Raw genomic sequence first — 22,346 nt, forward strand, 5'->3', positions numbered from 1 at the left:
CATATGACGCCTGTAATGCAATGGGATAAACAGACAATTGATTTGACTGTTTGGACCTAAATTAATGCAAATGATCTTATTGATTCTATCCCCTCTATGTGGACGTTAAGGCGTCCATGCCATTTATGTTAGATTAGGCTAAGGGCTTATCTTCTGCTCTTTCACTGAACGAACATAATAAGGAACCAGCGGCGCTGTGCGGCTGCTGCCAGTGATGGTGTTGGTGGTGTGATACTCGATGAGTGACTGTTACAAGAAGAGGCTTATAGCGGGTTGGGAACACTGTGTTCTCCTGTATATATCAGCAGTGCTGCAGCTGAATATGACAACAGTGTGGAGACTGGTAAAACAGAGCCAGAGCTCCCTGTTTCGTCCCTGTTTGCCGTGTGTCAAGCTCTGTCTGCAGAGTATACACCTGGCTGTTGACTAACCCAGCGGAGTGGTATTTACTCACACAATCCTGCTTGTGTGTGTGTGCCTTAACAACAAATCTATGAGAGCATGTCTGGTTGGAGATAATAGTTTGTGCATCTGTCTTTGTATAATTGTAGTTTGTGACCACAGTCACACAATGCATGGTGTTCTTTGTTTGATGTGGCCGGTTGCTGGTAGATTTCGTGCAGCTGTCATGCAGTGCTCGCTCCCGTACTCGTGTTTGCTGTTTACTCAGATGTGGGCTGGAGGTGTCATCTGCAACATGACGAAAATATTCTTTGTCTGGCAAGAGGATTCAATATGCCCCGTTTGCTCAAAACCAACAGCGTTATTGGTTGGCAGCTCTTCCCTGAGCAAACAGATATAAACTCAATAAAAACATCTAGTTTGCATGACAGCCTTTAATCATTCATTTGCTGTTTTGATCTCATGAAAGGAAAGTTAGTCCTCATTTCTAGGTAGACTTTGACATTTTGATGTTTGGAATCTATTTAATAGGAAAACGCATGTTTAGCTTGAGCTTGTTGCCCTTTTCCTTAACATTACATGTCATTTGTTAGACGCTTTTATCCAAAGCGACTTACACACATTCAGTACTGTAGACAATCCCCACAGGAGCAATTTGGGGTGAAGTGTCTTGCTCAGGGACACAACGACATGCTGACTGCAGTGGGACTCAAACTTGCTACCCCCTGATTCGAAGTCCAGCACACTATCCACTGAGCCAACATTACATAGCATTGATATGCATCTTTTAGGAGTTATTTTTATTAACCAAACTTGTATGATTTTGTAATACCTTTTATGACTAAATTACTGCTGTAGCGGGCCACCCTCTGAAAACTGCCCGGCTCCTATATTCTGCAGCCATTTCATTTTGGAAACCACCTTAATTTGACGTAATGTAACTTCTAAAGAGGCTAAAGAGTGAGTCAGCTTTATGATGCTGAACGAGCTACAGTATATACTGTGTACTGCATTCAATTAGCTAATTACTTCACTTATCACAGTACTGCAAGGGCAGCGGATACAGTATGCTGTAAACCTTCCAAGACAGGTTGAATGAAAAACTCAAAGAAATAGCATACTAAATAAAAATAGAATCTAATTCATTAAATATAATTACAGTACAATATTACAGTTGTTATTCAACTGCTATTATTATGCTTTATTTACACATTTTAGCTACCTGATACTTCTGTCATGTTGAATATGACTGCAATACTAAAAATGCTCCACAGATATTGACAAAGCAGTGAGTTGAAATATCCTTTCTCGGTTCTCTGAAGAATCACCAAAGACAGCTTTCATTTCTACAAGATATTTGCCTGAGGGGGCTTCAAACTATGAACCAGATTTAGGGCCCAATGGCCTTACATATTCTATACATCATACTTAAAATTATGTTTATTTGTGACTTCATGTATATGCTGTGATACATGGAAAATTACCATTTTCTGTTGTAGGACCTCAACTACAAAACAAATTCATAATTAAAAAATCGAACTAGTTTTTAATTAAAAGTTATTTTGTCGTTAAATGTTTGAAAGTGACTCAGATGTCGAATCAGCCACAACTGTAGTGTATCGACCAATAAACTCCAATCCATAGTCATTCTGAACTGTAATAAAGTTACTGTACATCAAGCCAATGCAACGTGCATATCCCCTCTATTGATATGTGAAGGGTGATTAATGTCACTGCCCACTTCATTGGAAGCCAATGAATCCCAATGCAACCCTGCAATCTTTATAAGAGCCACAGAGAGAGAATCAATATGTGCAAAGCAGGAAAAGTATGTCTTGAGAGTCTGAAAATACTGATGGAAATGGAGGCATTTTCTCTCACCCATCAATTTGGTTACTATTCAGCACAGTTCTCCAATCAGCAATGAAATAAAGAGTATGCTGATCTGAAAGTCAAAAATACTTTATGCGACTGAGCTATTCTTTCAGTGGAGTGGACACATTCTGCTTGCTGCTGTCTACTTCGGTGTCACACACACATACACGCAAGCGCGCGCGCACACACACACACACACACACACACACACACACACACACACACACACACACACACACACACACACACACACACACACACACACACACACACAGCTTGCTGTGTTGTCACATAAAGTCGGATCGGCCGAGAGAAACTATCAGCAGAAGCAAAAGTATTATTAGCTTTGACCTTTCGTGGTAAAATGTTCAGGTACAACACAAATGTGTTCTGCCGGTGTTTGGCTGACTGCCAATGCCCAATCTCCTAGTTTATTATAATGTCTTTGTAATACTTCTATAGCTTTATGCGAAAAGGGAATGAAAAGTTAATATGTGAGGTTAATACAGGCCACTTGGATTACGGTCACGGCTGCAACAAAGGATACTTTTTTTTGCCGATTAATGTGGAAGTTATTTTCCAGATAAAACATTTCATCTAAAATAGTGAAAACATTTCCAAAGAAATTTCCCAGATCTCATGAAATGTTCTTCAAAGTATGTGTTTCATTTTCAAAACCCAAAGATAATTAGAATAGTCAAATCCTCACCTTTAATTGAAATGGCTGATCAATTATCTAAATAATGACAAATGGTTGTCTGTCAATCATCAACAGAGTCATTGTTCCATATAATTAGAGCTCCTAACAAAATGCAATACAACCTATCAATGATCTACTTAGTATGAACAGCATAGTCTGATTGCTTTTGGGGGGTTTAAACAGCAATGCTGTCGGTATACTGTATGTACCAGAGTGTGTGTTCAAGAAAGCTACAATGACCACAGGTCCAGAAGTGTAAGTGCTAGCATCGCTCTAAAACATTTCAGTCAGTTTGGTTTAATTCTGCTTTTGTACCTTCACCTCGAAGCCCAGCAGCTCTTAAACAGAAACCATCTCAGCTCATACCTTAGCATACTGCACAATCCATTTGTTTACAATGCTTTCTTGGTGTAGCCTTCCCTGTTGGTGAATTAATCATCACTTAGCAAACCTACAATTCAGCCTGAGCATGTATGCATATATATTTTCCTTCTACTTAAAATGTTTAACCTAAAAGGACTCCTGCTGAGAAAACCGTAGCCCTATTTCTCGCCGTCCAGGGAGTCCCTCCTCAGCTGCTTTTCTTTAAAAAAGTGTTTTCATTATCCAAAGTAAAGGTTTAAGAATAGAGAGTGCCGTACACTTTACAAATATATTAAGCCCCTTCAGGCCTTTATTTGATTGGGCTTCATAAATACAATGTACCTGACTTTTTCGGAATTAATAGGAAACATGTTCTTAAAAGAAAAGAAAAGGAAAGTATTGTTGGTGCATTATTCCCTACACGTACATTATAATGAACGTTATGAGGAAAGGCCATACACAGTAAAAACTGTGGTGTATTTATCTTTAACCTTTCACTATTTTAAAACGGACAAGAAACCAAGGACAGCTATATAGACTTCACCCTCGGAGAGTCTCCACAGACTGAACTGATTTGCATACTGGTGTTATTATTAACATGTCTTGCCTCAAGCTGTTCCTGGAACACCTTGCTCTATTAAAACACGACAGGGATGGTCCACTGTTTGTCTTTAATCTCACATCTACAGAAGCTATATTGCAAAGATGAATACACCCGAAACCTTAAAGCAGAAGCACGAGTATTGATCTCTGATGTTGTTGACGTGCTGTTAAGTGCATCTTTTACATTTGGACATTAAGTGGTATATCATCCTGAGATCCACTCTTCTGCAGCTATCGTAAATTGGATCAAGTAGGAGTGGAGGTTTTGGTGAAATGATTTGTGAGGCTTTCCGTTTTTTTTATAGGCAGTGATGGAGAGGTCATGTCCTTGAAAACCTGCAGTGTTTGACATTATTATATGTGTTTATTTGTTTATATGCACCTTTGTAAATCTTTCCTATAGGCTGAAGGTTAACTTTGGCTTTGCTTATGTTACATGATACGCATGTTCTGAACATTACTTAAGGGGAGGGGTGGGGGGAGGGGGGCTAGATGGTGAGATGGACACGCAGATGGTGTTGAGATTGCCTCAAAGGCATGATACAGTATGTGGTACTTTTCCATCTCACTCCTACACCAAAGTCTGTCACTCGCAATGTGCGGCTGAATGCATGCAAACACGTTACCACGTCCTTGTTTGATACACATCAACTGTAAACTGGAAGCATTTGTCAGGAGGAGAATGTCAGTCTATTGATGGTTAGGTCAGTGACTCAGGAACTATGTGTGAGATGTATTCAAGTACATTTAGACCCGAGGGAGGAATCGAAAGTAAAAGAAAGAGGATAGATGGAGAAAACATCATAACATGTGCAACATAATGCATGCATTAATAATTGTTTTATATTTAGTAGGTTGAATATTATCTTACCCATAAACTAAAGCTGAGCCTAATCTGACTGTGACTTTACGTTTTCGATTATGAACCACATTTTTGGACAAACTAAAAATGTAACCTGATGATTACGCAAGATGAAAAATCTGAATTTTGCGAAAGTTCTGAGGGGGAAGTGAATGCCTGTGCCAGATTCAATGTCAATCCATCCAATAGATGTGGAGGCTAAACAAACACAAACGTGGACCTCATGGTGGCTTTAAAGAAATAAAAATGAGGGGATGATCAAAGCCAATAGGATTCCTCCTCTGGGGGACGTGCATGTTGTGCCAATCTATGGATCAATTGCAGCTCAGTGTGATGCAGTCATGTTGGTGGATTGCTCTTGTCAGGTTAGGAAGGGGGAATATCTTAGTAAAAGTATTCCGGTATCTTTGGGTTTCATTCATGAGCGATGGAAAAAAAGGATACTAAGATTAGCTTTTAACCAGTGCTCAAGGGCACTGGCTGCAGCACTGTAGGCTTGGTATCACACTGTAAATAATAGATTTGTATTTGAGATGCAGCTCCTTTACTGTGACAGGAGACTGTTAATGTTGTTTGCGACACTTGGTCAGGGCATAATTGTGTGAAAAAGAATCAGAGGAACATTTGGAAAGCTACAGGGAATAGATGTCCTAACGTGGACTGGGAGTGTTTAGTGTTCCCCAGGAGTTTGGAGAAGCATCCTGGGAAAAGGATGTTTTTGCTGCTCTGCTTGCACAGAATCGGTTGGTCAAAAATAGATACAAAAATATTTTGTTTCAGCTGTAAATTAAATAAACTATTGTCTGCTTGTTTTAATACATCTCCGTATGGCTTTAACACGGACATGTCCTCTGTTTGCCCTTGCTCCCACAGATAACCGAGCAGCAGCTTCGGCAGACCAAGGACCGTTTCCAGGCCTTCCTCAACGGAGACACACAGATTGTGGCTGATGAGGCATTCATCAACGCTGTGCAGAGCTACAATGAGGTACCAACTCACAACAGCCCTAGCATTACATTCACATTGAAAAGACAATTTGTTTTCCAAATGCAGGGATTTGATGCCTTGAAATGAAGGCCTAATTTTTCAAATGTAAAAACCCAGCTGACTTTTTATCATCTTTTCTACATTTGAAACAATCTTTGACATATGTGATGAACAATATGTGTTATTGTATGTGCGTCACATCCTCTGGATTGCTTTAGCAGCAAATTTAAAACCAGAAATGACCAGCCTTCAGTCTAAATGTGTCGAAAAAGCACAGTCCTCCTGTTATTTCATGTCAAAATGCTTGCATTCAGACGGCTGAGTGGTAAAATGGTGGCTGAAGCTTTTCAGCACACAGATTATGAGTCAGAGCGTGTGGCTTACCATTCATACAGTAGAAAAGGCATTACAGATAGTGGGAAATGTTAAAGACCAAATCCATGAAAGGAAAAACAAGCATTAGCCATTATGAAAAAATAAATGTTGTGGTGGGAACCATCAGAACACATATGGACTGCCATGGAGGTTAATTACAGGACGACCTGTGGGTGACAGCTTTTTTTAAATATATTTTATTTATATATATATTTAAGGTTAATGGGAAATAGACTATATTGTATAGCTTAATACCAACAATGATTATGGGTTAAAGCTTGAAAAGGTTCCAAATTAGAATTGCAATCCCTTGTTGTTTAAAGATGATTTTTTACTCGGCTTTTGGAAAGCATAATAGTGTAAATACAGTATAAGTATTAGTTTTTTCGCTCTGGTTATTTGTGGCAGTAAGCCGTTTTTTTACTTTATTTATTTTAATTAACTCATCATCTTTAAGTGGCATCGTTATCGTACTGTACAAGCCAGGGATACTAATGACTTAAATGATGAGGATCACAGGTTGCTTTGTGTTCTGTCTATGGCAAATATATGCTCCCTAATGCTCTGGTCTGCAAAACTAGAAACAAACATCCTATTTATATCAACCCTTCAAACCTTTATTATACCCTACATACACCAAATGACAAGCGTAATGTATAACTGTACTGTAATCTTTCAGTACAGTTGTTGCTGTTTTTCCGCCATTAAAGGATTCTGAGAACAAAATGTGACTGTCAAGAGTGACAAAGCAGTCAGCTCTGTTGGTTACTTTGCTTGAAGCTGTGACAATATAGCCTCGCCTGTCTCTGTCCCTGTTAGGCTGTCATGAGCAGGAGACAGAATGTAGCTTTGGCCGTGTTGAGTCACAGCTTTACGTACATGCCTCTGATTTTTCAATTCAAATGTAATAGGAACAGTTTCCTTTGGCTGATGAAGACAGACATTTTGTGTTTGAGACAGAAAAGAATGTGACAGGAAAGCTATGCCATGTACTCTACTATAAAGGAGTGTTGGATGTCTTGCAAATGATAATGAATAATTTGAAATAAAAACACTTCTGTTTATCTCTTACAAAACTGCATTTAATGACATCTGGTCCCCCACGATGTAGGTGTTCCTAAAGAGTGACCGTGTGGCTAAGATGGTCCAGAGCGGCGGCTTCTCGGCCAATGATTTCAGGGAAGTGTTCAAGAGGCACATCGAGAAGCGCGTACGCAGCCTTCCAGAGATCGACGGTCTGAGCAAGGAGACGGTGCTCAGCTCCTGGATGGCCAAGTTCGACACCATCTACCGCGGTGACGAGGATCCACGCAAGGCGCAGCAACGCATGACTGCCAGCGCGGCCTCTGAGCTGATCCTCAGCAAGGACCAGCTGTACGAGATGTTCCAGAATATCCTCGGCATCAAAAAGTTTGAGCACCAGCTGCTCTATCAAGCCTGTCAGGTAAGACCTCAAGCCCACAGGTGACACGTCCCAAGTTTTCACACTCGTATCTGAGTGCTGGTTCAGAACTGTTTGAGTTTTTTTGAATATGGTGGTTGGTGAAAGGAGGAAACATTATCATCATTATTTGCAAAGTAAATAAAATGGTTCTTAGCTGAAAATGACAGTACACATCATATTTTCTCTATTAAATATCTATCTCAAAACAGCCTCCTCCTCTCTGTCACAAATGAGACAGTAATGGTTTAGTTCAGGTAGTAAGTGGATGGGTTCGAGCTAAAATGATTAGTCGATGAATCACTTAATTTTTCAACAGATAATTATTCTTTATAACAATTTTGATAGTGAATTAGTCATTTAACATGTTTAATTGAAGCAAACATTTTCATACATGTCTAGCTCAAGCTATTTGGAGGAAAAGGTGTGTTGCTTTTTTTCTCTTTTTTATATAATAGCAATTTGAATATCTATAAGTCTTGGGCTGCTTGTCAGAAAAGACAAGACATGAGCTCCCAAGACCAATCTTTGAGTTGGACAACAAATGCATCAGATTATTGTGAAAATGTATTTCTCTTTCTAAAATAATCCCCCATATAAAAAACACAATATTTGGTCTGTACTGTATGAATAAAACAACTGTGATGTCAGGATAATTGACATATAAGAAATATAACCAGATAAGAAAAATATATCAAAGTAATCCATGGAATTTGAGATTTAAAGGTGGGGTATGTAATTTTGGAGAAACCAGCTCGAGTGCACTAGAATTTGAAAATACACAGCCGGAAAAAATCTGGACTATGTAACTTCCTTACAGAGCCCCTCCTCCAACACACACGAATGCGCACATGACCAATGAGGGCACGGGATAAGTTTGTGCACAGATGGAAGGCTGACAGGCAGGTAGGCCATCCAGTTACTTGAGCCGGGACGGCTAAAATGACTGGTCGTACTTTTTACAGTATTAAGGCTTCCACAAATGATATTTTTTTTGGGATTTTTTGTCAAAGCACTTAAGATATTCATTGCTATCGGGATGTTAAGAGCATTCCATGGAATATAACAAAAAGTGTATCTCGAGCCGGTTTCTCAAACTTACCTACCCCACCTTTAACCAAAATGCTTTTCAATAATCATCCTTTTCTTATTTAGTTTAATGACAAGATTTCTGAATTTGTATTGACTCTGGATGCATGTTTATTTATTGGTTTTTGCCGTGGACATCATGTTGTTGTTGTGCCGTTGAATAGGCATTGCTTAATAGTTAGATATAGCTTGTGATACCAGAAGCCAGCAATACTTAATTGTAGTGGAGATATGTTGAGATTGCAGGTGGATAACAGTGGCCACTGGGGGCTTGTGCCAGACATAACTCTCCTTCCCTGGCTGTCTTCACAGCTCTCTATGGGAATGCTGAAAGCAGCACCGATGTATTCTTTCTACAGAAGCTTGATTAAAAGTCTCAACACGCAGGCTTTGGAGGAGGAGGAGGCTGACACATTTACATCTGCTCATAATTTAATGCATAAAAAGACATAGCTCTCCATTTCATTAAGATTTAATGGACCCACCTCTTGGAAGCCAGTGAGTTTTAAAATGCTGAATATCTTTGGAATGGGTGTCATCCCTCTTCAACAGTTGCAAGTGTATTGGCACAGATGGCATGAGGTGCTGTTAAACAAATTAGATTGTTGTATTCTTCAAATGTCTCTGGGAAAGATCAATAGGGTCTCCGCAGAGTGTTCATTTGTTAGATGCTTCTAAAGCTGAGGTGCAATACATCGCCATAGCTTCCAAATCCACTGTGCATTTTTCTTCCCAAGCCTTTGAAGATGCTTAACCTAGTTTTTCTTAATGTGCTGCCAGCAGAGCTGTAAGATCTGGTCAGAAATCTGCATGCAGAACATAATACCATTTCCCTGAACAGATCCCACTCTGAACAATACTGAGCTGCTGGAGAACATTCAACGATTCACGAACATAAAAGCGTAAGCTGCAGAAATGTGTGTGTGCAGCTTCTTACTGCCATGAAATACTGCTATGTGACAGTTATGGGTAGGTAAAAATGGCACATTTACGCAGGACATTGATGTGGAAAGGGAGAGATTGGTTTTAAATGGATCATAAGTGTACCTGCAGGAAAGCAAAGAGTATCTCATTAGCAAAACATCAATTTAAAATATCTGTTTTAGTCCAGCTGCTTTCCCTTTTTGGAATGTTTTGCCATTCATTTGCTCTTATCATGAATACATCTGACTGTACTGATGTTGACTTTGAGCATCTTGTCAGTAAGTCCCAGCAGCCTTTTATTGCACTCTAAAACATGATATCACCAACAAACGATATGCAGCAATCTAGTCAGCATGGGCCCGGCTGCTGGGAGTTGATGAAAGGTTTTCATGGATTGGCTGGGATTCAGAGGCCATCATTTTTAACTGTTATTGCTGGGGATTTACGTTTCATGCAGTTACAGCCACATATTAGAAAGGAAGCACTGGTCTATTGCTGTGTCATGCTACAGCATGAACAGCCTCTGGAAATTACTAACAGACTCATCAGACTGGTAGCTGCACCAGCCTGCTCTGAGCATCCTCACTGTCTGATGGCTGCAGCAATGTAGCTGTGGCAACACCAAGCATAACCAGGCTCTGTAGCAAAACAGTTGGGTAAACCATAATTTATGCTTTATTAATAGAACTTAGTGCCCGCCCACTTTTAATGTTGCTTATACTTTTCTTAACATTTAAATATAACTGTTATCTATCTCTCAGATCCTCCAACCAAAATACTGCAGTTTGACCAGTGCAAAACAGATACTGACATTAAACAGGTTGTGTAAAATGTCAATATGTTTACAGTCGTATTAGGTAACTATTATATGGACTACAACTATAGTCTTCTCTCAATTACGCATTATTCTCTCTTAGCCAAAAGGGGGCAGAAGTACTCCATAAACGAGATAGAGTTAAAAAAAACAGCGGCCAGCTTGCTAGACGAGTTTGCGTAATTCCCTAATCATTCCGAGAAGACAAGGAGCAACATTAACATGTATTTAAAGTCAAACGCATGGCTATCTGAAGAATGTAAGTCCGATATTAACTATTCTTTAACCTCTGCTTTGGTCTCCAGCAACTGCGAGTAAACCACTTGCGTAGCGTTATCTGCATTATTCGGTTAGACAGCGTAGGCTACTCTACGCAAACCTTTGGGAAAACAATACACGCTAGAGTTATTTACCATGGGGTCCACCATCGCATAGCATCATCGACTGTATTTTGAGTTCTCACAGATGTTTACTGTCTGCTCTGCACTAGCCTACATTGTTTGCCCGGGGCAAAATGGGCGAAGCCGACGTTCAAATCAAACATTTAAATTCCACTCCGTGCGCCGCCCGCGCTTGACCCTTCGCCGGAAATGCTGTACTCTATTCCTGGGTAGGCGCACTGTCATATGGATCACTACTTTAACTAAGGCCTGCTGCAGAAAAACGGATTAAAATACGTCACGTTTTATTTTCTCTCAAAGATTTGCTAATGTTTCCTTATAACGCAACGTATTGAGTTCCCTGCTCCAGTTCCGGTTTCCTGATCTTTGGAGAATGAATGTACTTGTTTGGTTGATAAGAGGGGTTCAGTGTCAACCATGCTAGGCCTAAGTAAAAACAAAACAATTACCATAAGAAGCTTTGCAGGACTGCATTTGTAGAGCAAGTTCTTTTGCATTATGACTATGAGCTAGCATTAACTTTTCATATTCAGTCCAGTGTGTGTTCATATCAATTTGTTATATAAAATGCAAATGTCAGAAGGGAAGTTGCCAAATATAGCAGTCCATGACTAAAATATACCCAAGTTATTATGGATAACAAAGAACAAACATCTCATTCTTAAAAAAACATGTGAATGTTTGGTGTTCTTGCTTACAAAATAACAGAAACAACTATTATCAACTATAGTTGATTTATTTTCTGTCTATATATTGATTAATCTGCTTATCTGTGTCTGCAGTTTATTGGTGGAGGTGTTTTAATCATTGATATTTATTCACACCAGTGGATTTACAATTTTTCACTAATCTCAAATGGATGATTAAATTACTAGGAGAAAAAGCAAGGCAAAAGCACATGAACATTCCCCCCCCCCCTATGAGCTATAAATCATGCCCTCCCCCCAACTAACAGACTTTTCTTCTTTAAATGTCTCGTCAGCAACAGTTATTTGGGAATTGAGTCCTGAGCTCTGCCTGGTTTAGCCTGTAGCTGATATAATTGCGTAATGGAACCTCTTCACTGCACACAGGATTGGGAGAGTTTGCCTGCCACCTCTAGGCTGTAAATCAGTGGTGCTGAAACGCAGGGTGAAGCTTGACGCGCACATGGACTTGGTTTGAAAGACAATGATTTCTGTAAGGTAAAATGAAAAGATTTACCCTTTGTATTTGTCATAGTTTGTCTTAAACAAATCACTATTCTTCAAGCTGGTGAGAGTTAATAAATAAAGGGATGAACTGTAAGACCGAAACAATGTTCTGTAGCTGGAGGGAACTGTAGTTAGCGTAGTTATTTTTCCCTATGAGTTACTCTTCACATTACACCTGCTAATCTAATTCATCAATAAGATCAAAGGACCAAATAAACTAAATCTCTCCACTAGACTGAAGACATTTTCTTTGAGTAGATTAAGATGTTAGATGCCATGTTGGAAAATTATTTACAATATCCACTCATTAGCACATTTCCTAATTAGCATGCCTTTCAGGTCGCTATACAAGAAAAGCTTTCTTTCCCACTGCACACTTTTTCACACACAGACACATAGTCACACACAGCAAGTCTAAATATAGACCAGCTGCTTCAACTCCTCCACGTCCCATCCAGCTCCAATGTAGCCCTGTCCGCCCAGCCTTTGTTCTCTATAAGAAACCGCCCCTGGCTGGTTGTGCTATCTGCTGCTAATATCCCAGCATCCACCAGGGGATCTGTCATCAGCTGGGCTGTTAACTACCCGCCTGCTTCTGCTCCATCACCTTTGAACTTCTGTCAGTTTGGCTAACACTGAGGCGTTGTCACCTTTATTTAGCTGCCGTGCTGCTGTCAGCTTCAGTAACGTAGAGAGAAACTTACCTTTTAGCCAGCCTCATTTTATATGGGGTTGCCTGTCCACCCATATCGAGCCTGTGGGCCATTGACAAAAGTGACCTTTCAGTAGTTGTAGGTTTGATAAGATTGGGGTGCTGAGGAGCTCAGTAGGGGGTGGCTTTTGGTTCACACAGACACTGACCTCCAGCTCTACTTCCTCCCACTGCCAAGGCTGTATTTGCCTTTCACTGCTGTAAAGAGAGATGGGACTAACAGAAGAAACTGGCCCCATCCCCCCTTCGCATTACATGCTTCAGAGTGACTCCTCTCATGTTAGCCATTTTGCCGACAAGCTCGAATCAACACATAGTCACAATGACCAATATGATCTGCTGCTGCAGTACTCGGTATGCAGGTTTTGCAGTGTGTAAAATTGCCTGGACATATGGATTTAGGCCCGTTGTGTTTTGTGGGATGGCGAGGCACAAATATGAGACAATAAAAATGCAGTGTCAAACACAGACAAGCCAAGCTGCTGGATTTCCAGGCATGGCAGTGACAGTTCTTTTGGGATTGCGCAAGTCAGATGTCGCTGGCACCGCAGTCCGAATAGTGCGCAGAGCTGTTGAGTGTTTTGACAGGCTGCACAGATCGCCAGCAGCAGGGGGGAAAGGTTATGCTCAGGCACGGCTCAGGCAGGAAGGCAATCTTTACCAGTCACAGTAATGGATGCGGGTGAATCTGGTTTCTGCTGTTTGGACATGGCAATGAAAAGGGGAAACCTCTTGCGTGTGAGACTTCCTACAGCAGGGTGCTTACCACTGTTTAAGTGTCCCTGTGTGGCAGAACAGTACTGAGTACTACTGTGCTGCAAGTGCAGACATTCTGCTGCAGCTGGTGGCAAGTCTGATTATGTGCTCTACTAAACAGGAACTCTGGGTTATGTAGCAGGGTGGCTGTTTAGTGGCTAGCTGTTATAGTGGGTGAAATATCATAAGGCACCACGAGGTGAGCTCTGGCATGCGTGCAGAAGGAGACTAGAAGAGTTTAAGGCATTGTATCACAAAGATCAGGGATACTGTTGGAGTGGAGAAACCATACAGCTGTCCAGGGATGACTCTCTCTCACATTATGCTCATTCCTAGAAGTCTTTTGGCTAGCTCTCCTTCGTTGGGGTAATATTTCATGTTGTTTCTTTGTAAAAGTTGATCTCTTATTTGACTTGCACAGTACTATTAATACTAAATTTAGAAAACTAAAATGTTTCAGGTAGTTGTTTTGCCAAAAAACTATGCTAACTCCTTGTGTGAAGACAGACACTTATAAAAAATAAATACATTTTAATGCAAAACAACCCTTTTCTCCTCAAAATGTAACATTTACCCGTTGCATTGAAGTCAACAGTGTGTTTTGCTCACATTGAAACTCACCCTGGTTCCGCTCCTTGCTGTTTGGAATTTATTCCAATTAAGAAAAGTTACAGAATTGAAGCAGATATAAACTCATAAATAATAAAAAGTGGATGACTTTTCTTAGTAAAATTGTTAAACAGATTAAGGCTCTTTTGCTCAAGTTGCCATATTTCTACTGCACATTTTCAGTTTTTCATGCGTCCACTATGAAAAACCCAACTGGAATATATCCTTTATGAAAACTAAAGCAATATATGTTTTCCCCCTGTTAAAATACATTTTGTGTGTAAACTTCATGGATTTTGCAATGTATTATCACCCGAGTGAGAGAACATTTTCATTTTTCACTCAAAACTTTCACAACAACCCTGTGTGGAAAGGTTTGTGACTTCCAAGGGTCTCACAACTGTGCTGCAGATACTCTGTCTCAATTAGGCTCCCATCCTCAGAGGAAATGGTGGTGACTAGTGAGTCACAACATCACATTTGACAAGAATGAGCCATTTTGGCTGAGAGAATAACTGGAGATGTGAAGCATATAGAAGCAGAGAGCAGGAGAGAGATGTCAACCCTCTCTTTCATTTCCTTGTGTCAGCTAATATAAAACTCTCGTTCATTATTGATGTGAGAGAGCTGTGAATTTCTCTGCATTTCATTACTCCAGGGCAAAAACTAGGCTAACAGATGTCAGACATCTTCGCCCAGTTATTGTCCAATGAAGGCCGTTTTTCCAACATTTTCAAGAAATTACATTACCACTGGTTTTGTCTCATATAGTGCCAACACAGTGTGGAATGACTCATTCAAGTCAAAGCTCTTCCTTAGCCCTGAGAACACATTTCATTTGTATAAATTATTTCACTGCCCCTCTCTCAGCTCAACCTTTTCAGAATGTTAACATTTCTTCTTCTGATTGAAATCAAGATGGAAATGAAACATTTCCAAACACTTTTTTAAAATACCTCTCTGCAAACAGTGTTCCATTCAGGGTCTCTATGGTGATGGTTCCTATGAGTGATTGATGAATTACCTTTTGATTTTGCTCTGTTCATGTGTGCTGCCACACCATGCTGCTATGATTGCAGCCCACTATACCTTTATTCATCTATACCAAATAAAAGGATCACCTTTTAGATGTAATGGTCACATGTTAGCTTATATATAGGTAATTCAAATACTGCTTTAGTTCACAGGAAGTATTAATGGGGAGCTTTATGGATTTTAACTTAAAGTTCTGTTTAAAGGTGAGGGACTACTTCACATTTATTAAGCTATGTGTTGCTCCAGAGTGAGTCAAGCTAAGTCTGATCATGTGCCTCATATGATGTCCATTGAGGCGACATCAATTGAGGCAATAGGTGTGAAGTTAGAATAAATGAGCTTTTAAAACCTCTGAACCCGGCTCCTTTTCTCTGCCCAAGGTAATTGGTTGGCTATTGTCACTTGATTTCACACCTTCCTGAAAACATTGCGCTATAGAGGCTCCAGCTGTCGGTAACTTCACAGGGGGGATCTGGATTCAATATGTATGCAACACATTTCTTTGTGTCCACCACTTGCTTTTTTAACATCTTGCTGTTAAAGCAGAAACCTATGATTCCACGTATGTCCACAACAAACATGAGTTGACAAATGTTGTGATACTTGGTAATGGAGGTAACTAGTCATCACAATGTGCATCGTTCCATTATTTAGGTTTATACTATACAGACTCATTTATGTGCAGGTCACAAGAGGCAGTTATCTCAGCATCCACTGAGTGAATTATCAGGAAATCATTTAATTTGATAATTAAATTGAATTAATAAAATACACACTCGAAAACCCTGAACATGCATTGTCAGTTGTGTATGTACATTGCATTATGTGTTTTAATTGAGGATTTCTTGAAGGTTTCATCTGTCATGGTCAGATAATGAAGCTGGGAGCTGTTGACCTTTGACACTGTCACTGACCCTTGTTTGGTACTTAAGTATATCTTGGCCCTTGATGCGACCTCATTGACCTGCTTCTCTCTTTGTATCAATAGTTGGACAACCTGGATGAGCAGGCTGCCCAGATCAGAAGAGAGCTGGATGGTCGTCTTCAGATGGCAGACCAGATTGCCAGGGTGAGTCAGACTCTACGGGGGACTGTTTAATATGCTTTGTTATATAGTTAACATGTCAACACTGTGGTGTAAACATCACTGTGGGAGCTTCCACCAACAGCTGAAGAGATTGTACATTTCCAAAGAATGCATATTTACAAATTGCACTATACTTCTGTCATAAGAGGAAAGTAGACACCTACAGTGATGTTTTCAGCATTTTGGATTCTCCTATGTTTACCTAATTGTTAATTGTCATCCAGAGTTTTTCTGTTTTTTTTCCAACAGGGTGGAAAGTTCCCCAAATTTGTGTCTAAAGAAATGGAAGCCATGTTCATTGAGGAGCTTAAGTCCTCAGTGAACCAGCTGATGGCTAATCTGGAGAGCATGCCAGTGTCCAAGGGAGGGGAGTTCAAACTCCAGAAGACGAAACGGGGACACAATACCTCCATCATCGACATGGGCCAGGAGGACGAGAACACACTGTCCAAGTCTGATGTGGTTCTGTCCTTCACTTTGGAGGTAAAGTGCATTGGCAATCTGTCTAGAATTTCAAGTCAAATGTGAAAAGTTGCAAAGTTTTGATAATTATGACGTCGAGTACATCCCAGTATTTCTAAATATAGCAAGATAGAGCAAACATTATTTCACCAGAATATCTAAACTTAATGAAACTACAGCTGGCTATACACGATCTCATAAATCAGAGCTGTCATCGACTACTTGTCTGCTCGAGACTAAGTATAGAAACAGACAGCAGACCTGTTCGAAGGGTGGAACAGACGCTATGTGAAGAACAGACTAACACACACACACACACACACACACACACACACACACACACACACACACACACACACACACACACACACACACACACACACACACACACACCCCCACACAAACCCTTTTACCTGCTCCTTAATGGGGAATATGAGTCATCTTGTTATCAGCTTGTCTGGGATGAGCTAACACAGAACGGGGAGCAGTCGCACCTCATTTCTTATGATGCAGTGCTATTTCAGATTCAGTCAATATTTAATGTGCAAATAATATGACACAGTTTTTTCTGTTCTATCACACATTAGTGGGCACACATTATATAAATATATATAAATGCTGAAATTATTTGCAAACTAGCGGCAATTCGCTATTATTGAGATGTGTTTATTTTGTAATCGGTTGGACTTTTTTTGAGAACCACGTTGAAATAATCTCGAGTACAGTCTTTAAGCATTTCTTTTAACATACACCATATTGCTTGGGACCCCCCCCCAGAACAGCTCTCCAGATTTTCCGAGGACATAAAACAGACAGACAAAGACAGACAGAGATTCCTCGCCTTATAATTTGATATATTGGCAACCAGACAAAGACATTAGTGGATGTGGTGGTGGATGCTTTGATTCAAAGTGGATGCATTTCCCTGACAGCACATATTTCTGCCTTTGGGTTTCCCACTTAGAATGTACTGCTACAATATGAGAGTGACTCCTGGCACTGTTAGTATTATATTGTATTCAATGAGCGATTAAAGACGTGTAAGAGTATGCCCACAAGCAGATTGAGCATTGAGACTCGTTTCTACAGAAAGGACGGCCATCATTCTTATGGGCTGTTCCAGTAGAAAGTCTGCTAAAATCTACATTTTATTAATATCAGGGCAATGGCAGAAAGTGTAAATTGATATTGTGGCTGGCAAAGTATTTCTTACATTTCTGTCAAACTGAAGGATTTGCCGCCTTCACATCCATGTTCGACGTGTTGCTCTATGGCCGGTTTCAAAAGATGAGTCATTCTCGTCTGCAAACTTCACTGAGGTGTTTTTGGTGTTTTCTAGGTGGTGATCATGGAAGTGGTGGGGCTGAAGTCTCTGGCTCCGAACAGGATTGTCTACTGCACCATGGAGGTGGAGGGAGGCGAGAAACTCCAGACCGACCAGGCAGAGGCATCCAAGCCAACGTAAGGCCCTGAACATTTGTTTTATAAAAAAAATCAAAAGAATCAGATGATGCTGCTTTTCCCATATTGATAGCTAATAGCTGTTTCAGTTATTGTGGTGAGGAATATATAGATATAGATTCTCACTACAGAGAAAAACCTGAAAAAAAAGTCCTGCCAAATGTCTCCAGCACATTGTTTGATGATTTGGTGAGTTTACCCGATTATGTTTGCATTTGGCAGCCAAAGCTAAACACATGAGCCAGTTAAGACTCCAAATAATTATCCCAGAATAAAATAAATAGGGCTTTTTTATTTGTACAAATGGTAAATATGGTATAATATGAAAACAGGCATTATCAACCGAGTGTTTCCATCAGCACTGCTTCAGCTGAGTTTCTGGTATCAGGTAGGAGTTTTTAAATACATTTAAAATAGTTTGTAATTATGTTTTGCAGCCAAAATTTGACCTTTTGAGTGTCAGAATATATTTGTATATACTTTTACATTTCCTAATTATTTCATTTCCTAACCTTGTTTCATTTCTTTCATCTTATCCACATTCAGTTATTGCACTACTGCCGATAATTTACAGGCTTTTTTTGATTATTAATTTCATCCAAAGGGACATTTTTATATGAATAATTGTTTATATCCCTCCATATTTTAAAACTGTTTATTTAAAACATGCACTGATAAGAGTTTGCACCATTCATTTAATGATCCTTTGTGCCTCCTGGGAAAACCTTCAAATGCCCTTGCTGAAATCCATTTGCAAGAAAATAGTGTTAACCTATACCAAACTGCATCACAGTGGGTTTTTGATTATGGTGCGCAAATTGGTTTCTCTGATGCGTCATTCACTCTCAAAGGCACTTTGCTTTTGATGCACTGTATTTAAAGATAAATGGGACTGTGCAGCCGTGCTAAACATACATTTTCCCTTTTTCCAATGTTTCTATTTCAAACATATTTATTATTGGGACCAGAGTTCTTGCAGTTAGAATACACCTAACCTGTATCTGCACTTCATCTCAAATCTAGTTTTAATACAGACTTTGTGTAGTACTATGATTGGCCTTGATCACAGACCCTCTATACTGTACCTGTGGGAAAGCAAAAATCTTTCCTCTCTCTGTTTTCCTTGACACATTCATGATACACAGCTGAAACCAAAACCCTTTTTTTTTACTGAATAATTTGAATTTCAGCTGACCAAGTTGTGAGAATTCATGTGTAATTGTATGTCGAGCATGAAAGGGAATAACATAGTTTGTAAATTCCCTTCCTTTCTTTGAGAGTCCCAGCAGTTTACACATATCCTAAAATACTTCACTCCCTTTTATTCTAGACTAAATCCATAACCATGATGGTTTCCTGGTGTAGTCGAATATAACTTCTGCTAAATATATCTACCTTTTTTCCTCATCTAATTAATCAGTATTGCATAGCACAAGATACAAGAGAAGAGGTCCATGAAACATTCATGCAAATACAAGCTATTTTAAGGACCAAACGTCTTCCTCTGATCCCCTTAATTCAAGAGCCATTTTATGAAGAGAGTATGAGAGAGAGGGAAGGACATGAATGCGAGAGAGGATTAGAGTAGAACAAGGCGAGAGTAATATGTGTGTGTGTGGGTACGTACACACAGTAAAAACACACAGAAACACACATGAAATACATGTATTGATGTACATACTACCACAGGTTTTTTGCATACCATAATTGCTTATGCTCTCTAACTCTGTGCTCAGACATTACACTTACTGTTGTGATTTTATACTTAACTTTAATAAATGAATAAAAAGGTTGTTTTTCTTAACATCGCCTCAATAATTATTACCTCTTATTCTTTTGTGATTCTGACATTCATTTTCTTATTTGACCCAGTTGAGCACACAGAGAGCTTCATGTATTTGAACAGTTGTGGGAGCACAACACTGTTACATCCATTAATAGACCTCAGATCGATCCACAAGGTCACCTTCATGCCAGGACAATGCTTCCATTAAAAATGAACACAGCGCACTACCAGCTCCTCGCTGACAGTCAGCAGCTTCTCTGCTCTGCACATGTCAGGACTGCAGTCTCTTTGAGTGCATTAAGTAGCTATCCATTATACATGTTTGAAACGGTTACAAGAAAAACAGCTTTCCAAGGCTGGAAATTGACACCATGTCTTCCATACATTACTATAGAAAAGGAATGCAGGCGTTTATATTATGTTTGCTACGGCTGCAAAAGCCAGAAGAAAAGAGAGTCGATACATGTTGTGTAACATTACAGTAAACAGCATTTACTGGCGTTTTTGGTGAGATTGAGATTGAGTATTAACGGTTTGCTCTTAAAAGATAGGGTCACCTTTTTTTTTTTAAATCAATAATAAACCAAACACTGTGACACGGATATATAAATGTAAGTAGATACGTGAAAAGTAAAAAGGGATCCTATCCTTTAAGCTTGTCTCCTCTTGGGGTCATGCTGACCTCTATTTCTTTGCTGCCTGTGGCAATGAATTACACAATGCAACCTAATCAGTTTTTTCATGTTATGACATTTGATAATGCATTACAAATATTTTCAGTTTGTTTTAACTTGGTTTACCTCTGTGTATAAAATATGTTCTACTCAGCGTATTGCTTTTGAGGCAAGTCTCGGATACAGGGTTCAAATACAATACACTTGACAGCAGAAGTTAATTTTAGCTCGTCTGTGGCATCTCTCTTTTGCAGACGCAGAAAGTCATGTTGGCTGAGAACACGGGTGTTTTGTTCTATAAAAATATTGCCAAGTGCAGCTTTAAAGATGTCTGGTATTTTTATTAACAGGAATGCATTTCAACCAAGTGTGAAAGCAAGACGGATTTTGCCTAGACTTCAATATACTGTAACTCAGTGTTTCTCTTTTATTTCCAGTCTGTCACTTATTACCTTTCTTCTGTGATAAAAAATATACTGTGGTTTGTGCATCTGTGTGTGTGTATACACAATGTAATGCTCCCCCTGTTGTAGACTGCAATCCCTGTGGTTGGAAAACCGTCAGCCGCTATTTTGTGGATTTGTTTTCTTGTCAAAACTGAGATTTTATTTCTTTGATTTGATTATTATTTGTTTTGTTTACTGACTGATTTAATGTTATTTCAGTTGAATAACTAACTCACACTTTTATGATGAGTAAAAGAGATTTGATGATTGCAGGAGATTAAGTCATTGTGTTTGTGAACTCTGTGCTACCACGCTGCCATGGAAGCTAACCTCTGGAGTGTCTTTGTTGTGTGTTTCAGCTGGGGCACCCAAGGGGACTTCACCACCACACACCCTCTGCCTGGTGTCAAGGTGAAACTGTTTACCGAGAGCACTGGGGTGCTGGCATTGGAAGACAAAGAATTGGGAAGGGTAACACATCCATTTGTTTTGTTTTACTCACACAACAAATACTCTGATTTCCACACAGTCCCAACAATGCTGTATTAAGACTCACATGTCAAATAAATTAACACCACACTAAGCAAGTAAACCTCTTTGCTTTTAAAAATACATAAACAATTAATCTCGCAAGCATTATATCCACAAAGCTATGTCAAGAAAAGTCAGGTTGAAGCCATTATACTTCTATAACAGAGGGAAAAAATGCTCTGGTTTGTTTATTTTTTTTAAAACCAATCAATATCATCTGCTAGTGCCCTTGCCAAATAAATAGCGCAGGCAGCGATTATGAGGAGAGTGGAAAAAGGCGGCCAATGGCAGGCTACATTAGTCTACATCACACTGTATAGCGTTCAGACAAAATGAATTGACATTTGGATATTAATAAGCTCACCTTAGTCTCCAGTGTACTAACACTTGCATCTGATTCAGACATAACCTTTAATATTTAATATTTTTGTATGTTCAATAAGAGGTCGTCAAAATGTATTTTGCAACAAACAAAAAACAGAGCTCTAGTCCCGGGGCATTTTATCAGTTTTGATTTCTTGCGAGTACTGTCAGATGGAGCAACACATTCTGGTGTGCTTGTGCTTCCAACAAACACTTCTGATTCACTTTTTGATTCTTTCACATAACGCTTGTGTTGGAATTATGTGAGAGAACGATGCAGCAGAACTTCTCTAATGAGAAAAGAAGAAGCCTGAACAAAATGTTTTTAATATCATGTTTACGATCTTAGAATTATTAAGTCTTTTGCTCCTCCAACTCAGAGAGAGCATAAATAG

General features: G+C 39.5%; 1 protein-coding gene across 1 annotated transcript in view; it reads left to right on the forward strand.

Annotated features, from left to right (window-relative positions):
• The window catches only part of cadpsb (Ca2+-dependent activator protein for secretion b), a 54,273-nt gene that overhangs the window by 7,341 nt on the left and 24,586 nt on the right, over positions 1–22,346 (forward strand). Inside the window, exons 2-7 of the mRNA XM_010782749.1 lie at positions 5,679–5,792; positions 7,279–7,611; positions 16,130–16,210; positions 16,478–16,711; positions 18,030–18,151; positions 21,417–21,528. Coding sequence (XP_010781051.1) covers positions 5,679–5,792; positions 7,279–7,611; positions 16,130–16,210; positions 16,478–16,711; positions 18,030–18,151; positions 21,417–21,528 — 996 coding nt within the window. The remainder of the gene's footprint in view (positions 1–5,678; positions 5,793–7,278; positions 7,612–16,129; positions 16,211–16,477; positions 16,712–18,029; positions 18,152–21,416; positions 21,529–22,346) is intronic.

The sequence above is a fragment of the Notothenia coriiceps genome, unplaced genomic scaffold, assembly GCF_000735185.1.
Source record: "Notothenia coriiceps isolate Sejong01 unplaced genomic scaffold, NC01 NC01_scaffold00024667, whole genome shotgun sequence".
In the NCBI taxonomy this organism is placed as follows: Eukaryota; Metazoa; Chordata; class Actinopteri; order Perciformes; family Nototheniidae; genus Notothenia; species Notothenia coriiceps.